The sequence below is a fragment of the Taudactylus pleione genome, unplaced genomic scaffold, assembly GCF_031769625.1.
Source record: "Taudactylus pleione unplaced genomic scaffold, aTauple2 ptg000041l, whole genome shotgun sequence".
NCBI classification, from domain to species: Eukaryota; Metazoa; Chordata; class Amphibia; order Anura; family Myobatrachidae; genus Taudactylus; species Taudactylus pleione.
The window spans coordinates 30,991,747-31,007,500 of record NW_028284443.1 but is presented as its reverse complement, the minus strand read 5'-3'; the positions used below and the strand labels follow the sequence as shown (position 1 = coordinate 31,007,500).

Here is a 15,754-nt window from a genome sequence, read left to right as displayed (position 1 = left end):
TAACCCCCGAAAGTACACTCCAGTCCAAACCAAAAAAAAATTATTTTCTGTGTTTGTGAATTGTGTGCGCAGTAGCCGCACGTGCATCAACAAAGTAGTGCCAAGCGTGCGCCTGTGTCATAAGTAAAGGGCCGGCTGGCTTGACCGTTAAGGGTGCTGTAACCCCCGAAAGTACACTCCAGTCCAAACCTAAAAAAAAATTATTTTCTGTGTTTGTGAATTGTGTGCGCAGTAGCCGCACGTGCATCAACAAAGTAGTGCCAAGAGTGCGCCTGTGTCATAAGTAAAGGGCCGGCTGGCTTGACCGTTAAAGGGTGCTGTAACCCCCGAAAGTACACTCCAGTCCAAACCAAAAAAAAATTATTTTCTGTGTTTGTGAATTGTGTGCGCAGTAGCCGCACGTGCATCAACAAAGTAGTGCCAAGCATGCGCCTGTGTCATAAGTAAAGGGCCGGCTGGCTTGACCGTTAAAGGGTGCTGTAACCCCCGAAAGTACACTCCAGTCCAAACCAAAAAAAAATTATTTTCTGTGTTTGTGAATTGTGTGCGCAGTAGCCGCACGTGCATCAACAAAGTAGTGCCAAGCGTGCGCCTGTGTCATAAGTAAAGGGTCGGCTGGCTTGACCGTTAAAGGGTGCTGTAACCCACAAAGTACACTCCAGTCCAAACAAAAAAAAAAAATATTTTCTGTGTTTAGCCGCACGTATATATCAAATCGATATAACATAAATGGAGGACCAAACTTTCTCCGATAAAAATAAAATAGAGAAAGATCAAGAACCACTTCCTCCTAGTGCTGAAGCTGCTGCCACTAGTCATGACATAGACGATAACATGCCATCAACGTCGTCTGCCAAGGCCGATGCCCAATGTCATAGTAGAGGGCACATACAATCCCAAATGGCAAAGTTCAGGAAAATGACCTTGAAAAAGACATTTAAATCAGCTGAAGAGAAACGTAAACTTGCCAATATGCCATTTACGACACGGAGTGGCAAGGAACGGCTAAGGTCGATCCCTAGTATGTTCATGACTAGTGGTTCAGCTTCACATGACGATGGAAGCACTCCTCCCACTAAAAAAATCAAAAGAGTTAAGCTGGCAAAAGCACAGCGAAAAACTGTGCTTTCTAAGAAGATATCACAAATCCCCAAGGAGAGTCCAAGTGTGGTGGTGGTTGCGATGCCTGACCTTCCCAGCACTGGACGGGAAGAGGTGGCTCTTTCCACCATTTGCACGCCCCCTGCAAGTGCTGAAAGGAGCACCCACAGTCCACTTGCTGATATGCAAATTGAAGATGTCACTGTTGAAGTACAACAGGATGAGGATACTGGTGTAGCTGGCGCTGAGGAGGAAGTTGGCGAGGAGGATTCTGATGGTGATGTGGTTTGTTTAAATCAGGCTCCGGGGGAGACAGTTGTTGTCCGTGGGATGAAAAAGCCCATCACGGTCATGCCTGGGCAGAAGACCAAACATTCCACCTCTTTGGTCTGGCAATATTTCTATCCAAATCCGGACAACAACTGTCTTGCCATATGTACCATATGTAAAGGTGAAATAAGTAGGGGTAGGGACGTCAACCACCTAGGAACATCCTCCCTTATACGGCACCTGCAGCGCGTTCATAAAAAGTTACTGTCAAGTTCAGAAACTTTGGCTCAGACCGTAAGCAGTCCAGGGACACCTAAATCCCGTTGTCCTGTTGTATCCAAGCGCCTGCAAACCACACCGTCAACTCCCTCCTCGTCAATTTCCTCCTTAGTCAGGATCGGAAGTAGTCCTGCAGGCCATATCACTGGCATGACTGACTCTCCTATCCGGGATTCCTCCGGAGGATCCTGCATTGCTACGCCTACTGCTGCTGCTGCTGCTGTTGCTGCTGCTGGGAGTCGTTCATCATCCCAGGGAGGAAGTAGGAACACCACTACTTTTACTAAACAATTGACCCTCCAACAGTCCTTAGCGAGGAGGATGAAGTACGACAGCAGTCATCCTGAAGCAAAACGTATAACTGAGGCCTTGACTGCTATGTTGGTGTTAGACGTGCGTCCGGTATCCGCCATTAGTGCAGTGGGATTTAGACAATTGATGGAGGTAGTGTGTCCCCGGTTCCAAATCCCGTCTAGATTCCACTTCACTAGGCAGGCGATACCGAGACTGTACAGAAACGTCAGAAAAAGTGTCCTCAGTGTCCTGAAAAATGCCGTTGTACACAATGTCCACTTAACCACGGACATGTGGACAAGTGGAACAGGGCAGACTAAGGACTATATGACTGTGACAGCCCACTGGGTAGATGTATCACCTTACGCAGCAACAGCAGCAGCGTCACCAGTAGCAGCATCTCAGAAACGCCAGCTCGTTACAAGGCAGGCTACGCTGTGTATCACCGGTTTCAGTAAGAGGCACACCGCCGACAACCTCTTAGAGAAACTGAGGGAAATCATCGCCCAGTGGCTTACCCCACTTAGACTCTCCTGGGGATTTGTGATATCTGACAACGCCACCAATATTGTGCGGGCATTACATCTGGGCAAATTCCAGCACGTCCCATGTTTTGCTCACACAATAAACTTGGTGGTGCAGAATTTTCTGAAAAGCGACAGGGGCGTGCAGGAGACGCTTTGGGTGGCCCGAAAAATTTCTGGCCACTTTCGCCATTCAGCGACTGCGTGCCGAAGACTGGAGCGCCAGCAAACACTCTTGAACCTGCCCCGCCATCACCTGAAGCAAGAGGTTGTGACGCGGTGGAACTCAACCCTCTATATGCTTCAGAGGATGGAGGAGCAGCAAAAGGCCATACAAGCCTATACATCCACCTATGACATAGGCAAAGGAGGGGGTATGCACCTGACTCAAGCGCAGTGGAGAATGATTTCCGTGTTGTGCAAGGTTCTTCAGCCCTTCGAACTTGCCACACGTGAAGTCAGTTCAGACACTGCCAGCTTGAGTCAGGTCATTCCCCTCATCAGGCTTTTGCAGAAGCAGCTGGAGAAAGTGAAGGAGGAGCTAAGACGGAGCGATTCCGCTCGGCATGTGGGACTTGTGGATGAAGCCCTTCATTCGCTTTGCCAGGATTCCAGGGTGGTCAATCTGTTGAAATCAGACCACTACATTTTGGCCACCGTGCTCGATCCTAGGTTTAAAGCCTATGTGGTGTCTCTCTTTCCGGCCGACACAAGCCTGCAGAGGTGCAAAGACCTGCTGGTGAACACACTGTCAGCTGAAGCGGAACGTGACACGTCAACGGCTCCTTCTTCATTTTCTCCCGCAACTGGGGCTGCCAGGAAAAAACTTAGGTATCCTAAGCAACCCGCTGGCGGTGATGCAGGGCAGGCAGGACCAAGTTTGGACATCTGGTCCGGACTGAAGGACCTGGCAACAATTTCTGACATGTCTACTGTCACTGCATATGATACTGTCACCATTGACAGAATGGTGGAGGATTACATCGGTGACAGCATCCAAGTAGGCATGTCAGACAGTCCATACCTGTACTGGCAGGAAAAAGAGGCAATTTGGAGGCCCCTGTACAAACTGGCTCTATTTTACCTGAGTTGCCCCCCCTCCAGTGTGTACTCCGAAAGAGTGTTTAGTGCAGCCGGGAACCTTGTCAGCGAAACGCGTAGGAGGTTGCTTCCACAGAATGTGGAGAAGATGATGTTCATCAAAATGAATTATCAGCTCTTCCAGGGAGACCAGCCTCCAGAAGGTACAGAGGGACCTGTGGTGGTGGATTCAAGTGGGGACGAGTTAATACTTTGTGAGGATGAGGATGTACACACTGAAGAGGGTGAGGAATCGGTGGATGAGGAGGATGAGGATGACATCTTGCCTCCGTAGAGCCAGTTTGTGCAGGGACACATTAATTGCCAGCTTGTTTTGTGGGGGCCCAAACGAACCAATCATTTCAGCCACAGTTGTGTGGCAGACCCTGGCGCTGAAATGATTGATTTGTTAAAGTGTGCATGTCCTGTTTATACAACATAAGGGTGGGTGGGAGGGCCCAAGGACAATTCCATCTTGCACCTCTTTTTTTCTTTGCATTATGTACAGTTTGGGGCCTAGTTTTTCTAACTGCCATCCTGTCTGCCACTGCAGTGTCACTCCTAGATGGGTCACGTGTTTGTGCCGCCCACTCGTGTCGCTTAGCATAGTCATCCAGCTACCTCGGTGCAACCTTTTGGACATAAAAACACTATTGTGAGGTGTGAGGTGTTCAGAATAGACTGGAAATGAGTGGAAATTAAGGTTATTGAGGTTAATAATAGCATAGGAGCAGAAAAACCTACAAATTCTGTGATTTTAGCTGTTTTTATGCTTTTTTTCAAAAAAATACAGATCCAAAACACAAAACCCAGAACCCAAAACACGGAAGGGTGGTTTTGGCAAAACCAATCCAGATCCAAAACACGAAGAAAGATCCAGATCCAAAACCAAAACACAAAACACGAAAAGTGGCCGGTGCACACCCCTACTAAATACTAGGGTTATTGCATGTAAAGTAACAAAGTTGTATTGAATGAGTTTTATGTGGAAGGATATGCAAACTATTGAAAATTGTTCTAGATAAAAGTGAGAAAAGTACAGTATATCTGTGTATGTGAGCTTACTTGCCAGGAGGAGCCGTGACAAGAATCCAGAACCTTCGGAACCTGTGAAGAGAAGAAGGGAAATTGGTATAAGTAATAAAGTGTAATTTATTGGGGACACAAAGAATTGTGCTAGATAACACCTTCGACTTATGTGATATACTACTACATATAATAGGTACATCACTGTTTATAGGCTTACCCAAGCAAACCTATCAAAACAGATTACAGTGTAAATCTGCTTGGGTGGAGGCACATTCAACATTAACATAACCCAGAAACCAGGGTTATACTGTATTATACAGGGTTATTGCTCTACATTTGCCCCGGTCTTGGTTTTCAGACTTCTAGCCCCAGGTGTCATTCTTGCTCTGTAAGCAGCGCTCATTGCCTACAGTTCTTTTTCTGTGCAGAGTATACCTTATGCTGATCTTGTTGTCAGCTGTATCAAGAAAGAAAAAGTGGAAAATTTGTCGAAGCGATCAATCCACTTCTAACTTTTATTCATCTAGCACAGTTTATGAAATGACAGAAACTGATTGGTTGCTTTAGGTGCCTACTTTACTTAACTTTCGCCAAGGCTTGATACATCTCCCCTTAAGTCTGCGCATTTACTATTCCAGCAACAGAGGGTGTCTGGTCCTCTCAACATATTTCTGCCAACTGTAGTACAGTTGTGGTCTCTTTAGTGTTATATAATTCTTCTAGTGTTGTGTTACAGTATTAAGAGACATAGGCCTGTATTCAATTTGGAGCGAAAAGCCAGAATCAACATTTTTTTTTTTTTAAAAAACACTTAACACCCCAAAAAATCACTTTCATTTTTTGGGGCGAAAAAAAAAAAAATGTTGGGGAGCAAAGTTAAAAACTAGCAAACTAGGTGCTTGTGGTAGGTGGATTTTTCATGATTTTTTAAACTTTACTTTAGCAACTTTAAAATAAGCTGGCCCCCATTCTCAAGTACCCCAAATTTTCTGGGATAACTTATTTTCAGCAAAAAAACCTCCTGAATACTATTCTGCACCACTTATCCAAAAACGCTATGTAGCAGCTATTGAGCCCGTTTAAAAACACCATATTCCTTCAGCAAGCCAAATCGGGGGGTACCACAGGGAACCCCCATGTCAGAGCATCTTTTGGGGGGTGTCAGGCTAATTTTACCAAATCTGACAGGACTTCCTGCTTGTTTCAGTTTCGCCGGGTTCCGTTTTCGCATACTTTCAAATTGAATACGGGGATACGCGGGCACGCGCACGATACTTTTCCGCATGCAAAACAGGCGAAGTAGCCGGAAAGTCCGGGAGTCGAAAAAGTATCGCGGGTGAGAATCAAATTGAATACGGCTCTTGGAGATGTATTATAGTGGCCATAGCTGTTTTTGCTTTGCCTCTTTACCGAGGGGTAGTGTAATATACCAATATATTTTGAGGAATTACAGCATCCACACGACATTGTGCTGTTCTACACATAAACAGAGAGGGGCCCGTGATAGGTCTGCTGGAAGGCTGGGGACAGTTGGTAGAAGAGGAGCAGCAGTTGGTCAGCAGGCAGTTAAGGGGTGCGTACACACGGTATGATATCTATTAACGATATCGTTCAACGATATATCATTCATATAGTTAACTTTTATGCAGTGAATGACCAACGATGCACATTCCCGCATGAACCATAACGATATCTAAGATCGTCCATACATACAGGCCAACTTGCACGATATTGTCAACTTTGCCTGTTCAGAGATGTGGTAGGATGACTTCACTGAAAGATATCTTTCAAGTTGTTGGTGGTACAGATCATACCGTTTGTATGCAGTTTAATGCCGCACATCCACTAGGCGATGACTGTACGTTTACAACATTGTAATCGTACCATCGTTGCTGTTCCCCTGCAGTGCCTACACTGAACGATTGATCGTTCAGTGTAGGCACATCAATCATCTGTGAACATGGGCAATCTGTCGTTATCGGCAGACTGACCAGCATGTTCAGTAGATAATTGCTCCCAAGTCTAGAGGACTTCTCTTTCAGCTCCAGTGTCGGGCTAGGGGGCAGACCTGTTGTGAGGTCATGCCTCAGATTGCCATGGCGGTCAGAGAAAGGGCAAGCAGTCCAGTCCTAAGGTGGCAGATAAGAGATAATAAATTAAGCAAAGTCCTATATAATTTCGCCTGAGCGAACATCAGAGGGCACAAAGAGTACTCAGACCATGAGCAAGACAAGCCGGATCAAGCAGTGCTTTCTCCACAGTGTTCACCCCAGGAGTCACCAACAGAGATGCTGTCTATATCAGCATACATGACTTGCATATCTGGTAGTGGTCCTCTCCTTCTAGACACCTAGCAGATGGTCGACAGGTGGGGTCAGTCGGAGATTGAGTTAATAATGGTGTCCACCTTGTTCTACAAGATAAATTGCTACCTCTGAAGGTTCAAGGATCTCAGAGTACTGCTGGTTTCCTGATGTTATGCTCATATTTACCTTGTAGTTCGACCATTGCCCACTTTCAAGTGAAGGACAGCAATGTCCTGGAGTCTGGTTCAGGTATCAGGTATATCCATATTGATGAGATGGTATTCCAGTGATCCAGCAGAGTAGGGGTGATCCACACTGACGCGTTTGATAAAGCTGGGAGTTGGCCAGCGAAACGCGTCAGGTGTGGAGCACCCCTACTCTGCTGGATCACTGGAATACCATCTCATCAATATGGATATACCTGAACCAGACTCCAGGACATTGCTGTCCTTCACTTGAAAGCGGGCAATGGTCGACCTACAAGTACCAAAGTCTGCAGGGATTTCTTCTCCACCACTCCAAAGGACCTGATAGAGCGAGATTGCTGTTCCGCTCATCTTCATGGACCCTCCAATCATGAGTTGGTAAGAGACTGTTCCATTTTATTGGACCTACCACCAAGCCCCCCATATTCAGTGACTGTAACTCAAGGGTCATATAGGAACAGGACATTATTATTCATACAGCCATCCAAAATCATTTTCAAACTCATGTCAGATTTTTTACTGCATTGCATGTCTATACTATGTACAGTTTTAACTGTTGTTTTAATTATGTCAGGCAATACATTTAATAACATTTATTACACTCCATCTGATTGTGGTTTAAATACATTGATATCCTCATAATAGCGGTGTACACCTTTTAGCTCTTGAATTTTCCATTGGGGTAGACTAGCCCCATTTTATACAGCTGCTGAGGAAAAAGCACCCATCAGAGCGCCTGTTCCAGCAGATATATTGTTATATCAACCTCTTGCCATTAGTATCGAGAGAGTCCCAAACAGAGAGAGTATGGATGACTGAAGGGACCATCGAGATTGAGGTAGGTCTGTGTTTCTGGGGGGAGCCATGGGGGGGTTAGAAGCAGAAGAGACCTTACTGAGAGCAGACTCAAGATCAACCCAGCGTTTGGTACCTTTAGGAGAATGCCAGGCAGCTAGTTGGCTAAGTCTACAGTCTTGGTAATACTGTATTTGGACAGTGATGGGAGTCCTGTCTGCAGTACTTTTGAAGAGGGTTTCTCTGCGAATATGAGGTCTTCTATATAGTTCCAAATAAATTTACCATAAAGTGTCTATAAAGAAGAAAGAACACGAGGGGGAATTGCTATAGGAAGAATCTGGAATAAGTAAAGGAGTTTGGGAAATACATTCATTTTAATCGCATTAATGCAACCAATCCAGGAGATAAACAATGTCCGTCAACGAGAGAGGTCTTGTTCTTTAGCTCTGCACAAGGGGGATAGTTTGCTTTGTAGAGACTTTGGTAAGATTTCGTAAGATAGATACCTAAATATTTAATGGATTCTGTACTCCAAGTGAAATTGAAGTTGAGACGAAGGAGATCTAAGGATGAATTCGGAATATGTAGGGGTAAAGTTTTTGATTTGTCATTAGTACTTTTATAACCAGAGAGTTGTCCATAAAGAGAGAGCTCTTGAAAAAAGGTTTGGAAGGGAAATCAGTGGGTTTGTTAGCGTAAGAAGGACATCGTCTGCATAAAGAGAGTTTGTAGGAAGTGTCGCCAACAGAGATGCCAGAGATGTCCGGACACACTCGAATCCTACAGGCATGGGGTTCAATAATTAGAGCAAAGATTAGCAATTTGAAAGTGCCCAAGCCTCTTCTCAGTCACTGAATATTCTGCAGTGTGTCCAGGATCCCCCATATAATGTAATGTTATATTTATATGAGATACTGTAGCGATATAAATCTCTAATTGCAAGGGATGGAATATATTAGGCAGCAAGTTAATAGTCAGGTCTTGAAGTTGATGTGTTGGAATTGGAAAAAATGGGCAAGTGTAAGGATCTGAGCGACTTTGACAAGGGCCAAAGCATTTTTAAAATTGCAGGTCTGGTGGGGTGTTCTCGGTATGCAGTACCTACCAAAAGTGGTCTAAGGAAGGGCAACCGGTGACAAGATCATGGGTGTCCAAGGTTCATTAATGTGCGTGGGGAGCAAAGGCTAGCTTGTATTGATCCTATCCCACAGAAGAAGCATAAATTGTTGAAAAAGTTAATGCTGGCTATAATAGAATGGTGTCATAACACAGTGAATTACATCTTGCTGTCTATGGGGCTGCATAGCTGCAGACCAGTCATTGTGTCCATGCTGACCTCTGTCCACCGCCAAAAGCACCTACAATGTTCTTGTGAGCATCAGAACTGCACCATGGAGCAATGGAAGATGGTGGCCTGGTCTGATGAATTACTTTTTTTTTACATCACGTGAATGGGCTGGGTGTGTGTGCGTTGTTTACCTGGGAAATAGAAGGCACCAGGATACACTGTGGGAGCAAGTAAGACAGCGGAAGCAATGTAATCTGGGCAATGTTCTGCTGGGAAACTTTGGGTCCTGGGATTCATGTGGCTGTTACTTTGACACGTACCACCTACCTAAACATTGTTGTAGACCAAGTACACCACTTCATGGCAGTGGTATTCCCTGATAGCAGTGGTCTCTTTCAGCTGGATAAGGTGCCTTGCCATGTTGCTGAATTTGTTCAGGAATGGTTTGAGGAACATTCTGCTAGCGTCAAGTTTTTTTTTAACCGAAAATGCATCTAAGTCGCGATGTGCATCAGGGGGATGTTGTCAGGAAGCCGACGGTCTAAATGCCGACCACCGGCTTCCCGACTAATCCCGGCAAGGTACTAATGACAGGTGTCGAAAACCAGACGCCTGTCATTAGACCTACGCCGGGAGGCCGACGCCCGGCATACAAAGGTAAGCTGAGTGCGGACAGCCGTGGGGGGTGGAGGGTTAGGTTTTAGGGCTCCCGGGGGGGCTTAGGGTTAGGCACCCCCCCGGGAGGGTTAGGTTTAAGCTAGGGGAAGGTGGGGTTAGGTTTAGGCACTTAAGGGGGGGGAGGTTAGGGTTAGGCACCCCTAAGTGAGGGTTAGGGGGGAAAATAGGGTTAGTATACTTACCTTATTAGCGATCGGGATCTTCACCTCTGTCGGGATTTGAACCGGCAGTATTACCTGCTACACCCGCATCAGGAGTCTGTGCTGATTCATTTTATATGTGACACTTGAAAGGAAACCTCTGTAGCTCCTGATAAATACTTACATATGTAATTTGCCAACCCTGGCCCTTAGTTAAAACTTGTGCAGTTTTGCTTCATTCAGTTTGTGTCACCTTGTTAATACTCGAATATTAGGAATAATTACTTAGGTATTTATTTCAGGCTATATTTGAGTCTTTGATTAAACTGTTTTAATGTGAGTACATAATATATAAAATGCAATAATAATTTGTTGTCAGGTGAATAACATGGTGTTATGTTCTGAAATTGCCAAGTCTGTATTAACAGGGCGTTTTATTTTTTTAGACTGTTCATATGTAACATGGAAGAAAAACCATTAGAAACATGTCTTGTTTCTCTTTGCTATACAAGTGATCACATTGGATTTTATGGAACCATCAAACATTCTCCATCTGACTTTGTGGTAACAGAGATTGATGTCACTGGCCAATTGGTCACAAAGGACTACAGGGAAGGAAGTGAAGGAATAAAAAGAGCCAGCAACAATGAAAATGACATTAAGAAGCAAAAGCTAGGCCCAAACATTTCTGATATCACACACCGTATTGCTGCATGTGACAAAGGCATATCTGAATCTGTGAGTGAGAACGTAGTTGATGTCTCTGATGACCACAATTTGCTTGAATGTGAGTCGGACCAGTATAACTTACTTGCCGCTATGTTGAGTGTGGATGTACTAAAATCTTTAAATGACTTTGCATGCTCAGTAAAGTCTTCTTTTGAATCTCCTGTACCTGGAAGTGATTATTGTGAACTGTCCTTGGGCTTATTTGCCGCTAAAAATAAAAGAGCCAAAATCCACAGTGCTGTGCGGCAGACATTCCCATTTCTCCTCACTGTTACTAGAAGTACGGAGCTTCTTGTTAAACCAAACTTGGATTACCTAGAGCTTTCCCAGCTGACTTCTGAAGAGGAAACAGACGCATTCTTTAAATTTTTAGATGCAAAAGTTGAAAACTCCAGGTTTACCTTTCAGCCAGATGTGTGCAAAGAACACAGAACATCTGTGCATCATTTCATCAGTAAGAAATTCGGGAAGCTTTTAGAGACCAAATCTTTTTCTGAGGACAGCAATGATGGATTACAAAAAATATCTATAACTGTTAGGTTCAGGGAGAAGAAGGGCTCATCTGTGAAGAGGCAAAGGACAGAAGAGACTCCTGACATATTTACAGGTAGGAGATATTCTGCTACTGCCCTCTCCATCAGAAACAGACAATTTTGGTTATAAAAAAACAAGTGTTCCTGTAAAGAAAGTCATTGGGGAGGTCAATTTCAAGGATTTCCTGGAATTCTGAAATACAAGGTGTTTTTTTATTTTTCTGGTTAGAGAAAGAGGTACTTATTATTATACAAAGTGTGCACACCCTTATGAAATGGCAGGTTTTTGTGATGTAAACTAAGACCAATCTTGCAACCATCAAAGTGCAAATAAAAAAAAAAAAGCCTATTAGTTTTTCATCAAAAAGATCTTAAAATATGAAACCTATGATGCTCTGGTTGCCTAATCCCTGAACTAGTTATTAGTAGAAGCCCCTATTACTTTTATTACAGTGAATAGTTTTGAAGAAATTCTATTAACTTTGCAATTCTGTCCCACTGTTCCCAGCAAGCAAGTTCAAGGTCCATCAAATTGTGCGAGACTATCCTGTTTACAGCCCTATTTAGGTTATTTAACAGGATTCATTGGGATTTACTGGGCTATTCCAAGACTTGATCATCTTATTCTGAAGCCATTCCTTGCATGTGTTTGATATGCGCTTTTGTTCGGTATCCTAAAGGTAAAATTACTCTTCAGCTTTCCGACAGAGGCCATCAAGATGATATGGTATTTGGAGCTATTTATTATCCCCTCTATCCTCATTAGCACCCCACCGAAACAGCTAGCGGGAGCTCTTAATATAAATATATATATGTTTGGGGGATATTTCTGAGGAGGGCACCAGTGCAAGAAATATGGAGTGAGTGCTGGTTATCTGGAGGACTTGTATATGTGTATGTGTGTGTATATATGTGTATATATATATATATATATATATATTCCATCCATCCATAGACACTGATCTGAAAATTCACAATACCTATTGATTTTCTGCCACACAAACTCCAAAAAGCAATGAAATTACGAATATTAAGGCTAACGCCTTAATGGACATGTTCCTTGCGCAATACAGATATGAGTGGGATGTGGCAGCCACATAACTGCTCAAACCTCAGTTGCATAGACTGCATGTGTGTATTCCATTGCGCACACAATTCTGTGAATTAGCAGCTCCACCATTTTGTGAGCGACAGCAATCTCATTCTGTGAGAGTGCTGAATCTGCAGTTAACCACAGGCTGTGATGGCATACCATATCTGTATTGCGCAAGGAACACATGCATTAAGCAGTCAGCCTTATTGATCGTAATTTCATTGCTTTATGGAGTTTGAGTGGCAGAAAATCAATAGGTCTTGTGAATTTTCAGATCATGTCTAAGCAGCCTTAATGGGACATGTAAAACTGTAAGGTTTTTTTGTCTATGGAATTTCATAGCTTTTTTAAAATGTATTAACTATCAGGGTTTGGATGAGCAAACCGGGCCACCTGCAAGGGAGCAGGGCAACAAAATGGTACACTAACGCAAGTGGAAGAGGGGACAGCACACAGGAGGTTGGTTTGGGAGGTGCAGAGGGCGAGACTGCTGTAGGCGTGTGGGGTAGTGGCAGCAGCAGTGGTGCAGAGCAGTGGCAGTGGTACAGTGCAAAGGGGGCATCAGTGGGCGACAGAAGGCTCACTGGTAGTGTGTATGCACCAGAGAAAATCAAATCAATAAGTCACAGACTGATGAATGCAGCAGTGAGATCCATCTATGCATCTGTTAAAAATTGAATGTGTAAAAAAAATAAAAAGCGTAGCCCCGACCCCACAGAAAACAACCATCTCCGGGCTTTGGAGCCCCAGTACTGGTTGTGCTAAATACAGGGGACAAATGACGTAGGGGTCCCCTGTATTATGCACAACCAGCACCAGGCTTTTGAGAACCAGTCCTGGTTGCCAAAATACAAATGATGTAGGTGTCCCCCACTGGGCTCTGAGCCGGTCCTGTTCTGGAAATACAGGAGGTAAAAATGCGTAGGTCCCCCCTGTATTTCTCAGAACCAGCACCAGACCCTTTCTAGCAGGGGGGTGATGCCACAGCCAGGGGAGCCCTTTCACCGGGCCCCCCAGCCGAAGCATCACCCCTGACTGCTAGTTAGCCCAGGTCGGGGATCCCTGGGGAGTTGGGTACCCCCCCCAATAAAGGGATCCCCCCTCTCCAGGGCACCCAAGACCCAGGCTGAGAGCCCAGGGCTATCCCTGGCATCCCTGGGCGGTAGGTGCCGGGTTGATTATATAAAGTGTGGTGCAATTAAATTTAAAATATTGTCTTTTGCTGTGGAACTACAGTTCCCAGAAAGCCTCCCCCGCATGCTGGTACTTGTATCAGCATGCGGGGTATTACGGGCGTGCTGGTAGCTGTAGTTCCACAACAAAAGTAATATTAAAAAAACACACCGTAGAAAAGTATAAATTTATTAAAACATACATGCACACACACTATCTCACCTAGTATCCCTGAAGCCAATCTCTCCTCTTCCCCGTATTTTGGCAACCAGGACTGGTTCTGAAAAGCCTGGTGCTGGTTGTGCTTCATACGGGGGCACCCCTATGTCGTTTGTCCCCTGTATTTAGCACAACCAGTACTGGGGCTCCATAGCCCAGGGCTGGTTGGTTTTTTGGGGGCTGGGGTCACACCATTTCTTTTACTGTTTTTATTTTTTTTCATTAAACACAGGCAGCCAGTCTTGGTTGTGCTTAAATGCAGGGGAGAAATGACATAGGGGTCCCCCGTATTTAAGCACAACCAGCACCGGGTTAGTCAGAACCAGCCTTGGTTGCCAAAATACGGGGGACAAATTACGTAGGGGTCCCCCTGTAAGTTGCGCAACCAGCACTGGGCTCTGATCGGTCCTGGTTCTGGAAATACAGGGGGACAAAAATGCGTACGGCCCTATATTTTCCAGAACCAGCATCGGACTCCTTCTAGTGGGGGGTGATGCCACAGCAAGGGGAGCCCTTTCACCAGGCCCCCCAGCCGCAGCATCACCCATGACCGCTAGTCAGCCCAGGCCGGGGATCCCTGGGGAGTTGGGGACACCCCCTAATAAAGGGGTCCCCTCCTCAGGGCACCCCAGGCTGATAGCCCGGGGCTATCCCCAGCACCCCTGGGTGGTGGGTGCCCGGTTGATTATGTAAAGTGTGGTGCGTATGAAAATATTGGCTTTTGCTGTGGAACTACAGTTCCCAGCAAGCCTCCCCCGCATGCTGGTACTTGGAGAACCACAAGTACAAGCATGCGGGGCATTACTGGCTTGCTGGTACTTTTAGTTCCACAGCAAAAGCAATATTAAAAAAACATACAACACCGTAGAAAAGTACAATTTTATTAAAACATACATGCACACACTATCTCACATACTCACCTAGTATCCCTGAAGCCATTCTGTCCTCTTCTCCAGTAGGTAATCCAATGGGGAGTACCTGTAATAAATTTTCCAAGGATGCAATCGGGAAACCGGCTGACTTGATCCCGACAGCCGGCTTCCTGATTGCTTTATCCCGGGGTGGGTTAAATGACAGGCATCTATATCTAGACGCCTGTCATTTTCCCGACACCGGAAGACAGGCGTCCGGCTTCCCTATCAAAGGGATGCCGGGCGTCGCGAGCGAGGAGGGTTAGGTTTAGGGCTCCCGGGGGGGACTTGGGGTTAGGCACCCTCCCGGGAGGGTTAGGGTTAGGCTAGGGGGAGGGAGGGTTAACTATAGGCACCCCCCCGGGGGACAGGTTTAGGCAGCGGGGAAGGGGGGGGGGTTAGGGTTAGGCACTTACAGGGGGGATTAGGGTTAGGCACTTGGGGGGGAGGTTAGAGTTAGGCACCCCTAAGGAGGGTTAGGGTTAGGTTAGTATATACTTCTCTGGGACGATCGAGAATTCCAGCGCTGTCGGCCTGCCGCTGCCGGGATCTGTCCATCTGTTGGGCTGCATGCGGCCGGCGGTATTTCATACCGATTCCAAATTTCCATACTTCCCTCCTCCTATGCCTGGATCAGGTCCTCTTCACACAATCCAGGGTCTTGGCAAAAAAAAAATAAAAAAAGGTGAGCCTTCCGCCACTCTCACCCAATGAGCTGTTCTCACCATTGACTTCAATGGTGAGAACCGAGTGTGCCCTTTTCACAAATGGCGCCTCAGCGCCATTTTTTAATTTCAAAGATGGCCGCTGTGAGCCAATCACGGCTCGCAACGTCATTGCCCCGCCTCCTCGGCTTGCTTAAATACTGCCAGTGCGAATTGCCATGCACTCAGTCGGCGGTGGGGAGGCAGCAGAGAAGAGCTACTGAAGACAGAAGACGCCGCGGAAGCCCTGGATGGGCGATGGCCAGGAAAAAGAGCTTAAAGGCAGTCACCCTCCAGGTGAAGACGCCATAGAAGTCCTGGGGGAGCGGCAGCCATGTAAAAGAGATTATGGTTGCCGCCCCCCAGGTGAAGGTCCCGCTAAATAAAATATTTTAAAAA

General features: G+C 45.6%; 1 protein-coding gene across 2 annotated transcripts in view; it reads left to right on the top strand.

Moving 5' to 3' along the window:
* Positions 1-15,754, top strand: part of PUS7L (pseudouridine synthase 7 like) — a 44,113-nt gene that overhangs the window by 4,459 nt on the left and 23,900 nt on the right. For both annotated transcript variants that reach the window (XM_088456467.1, XM_088456461.1), the window contains exon 2: positions 10,440-11,329. In XM_088456467.1, the coding sequence (XP_088312593.1) occupies positions 10,456-11,329 (874 nt within the window). In that variant the 5' untranslated portion in view covers positions 10,440-10,455. The remainder of the gene's footprint in view (positions 1-10,439; positions 11,330-15,754) is intronic.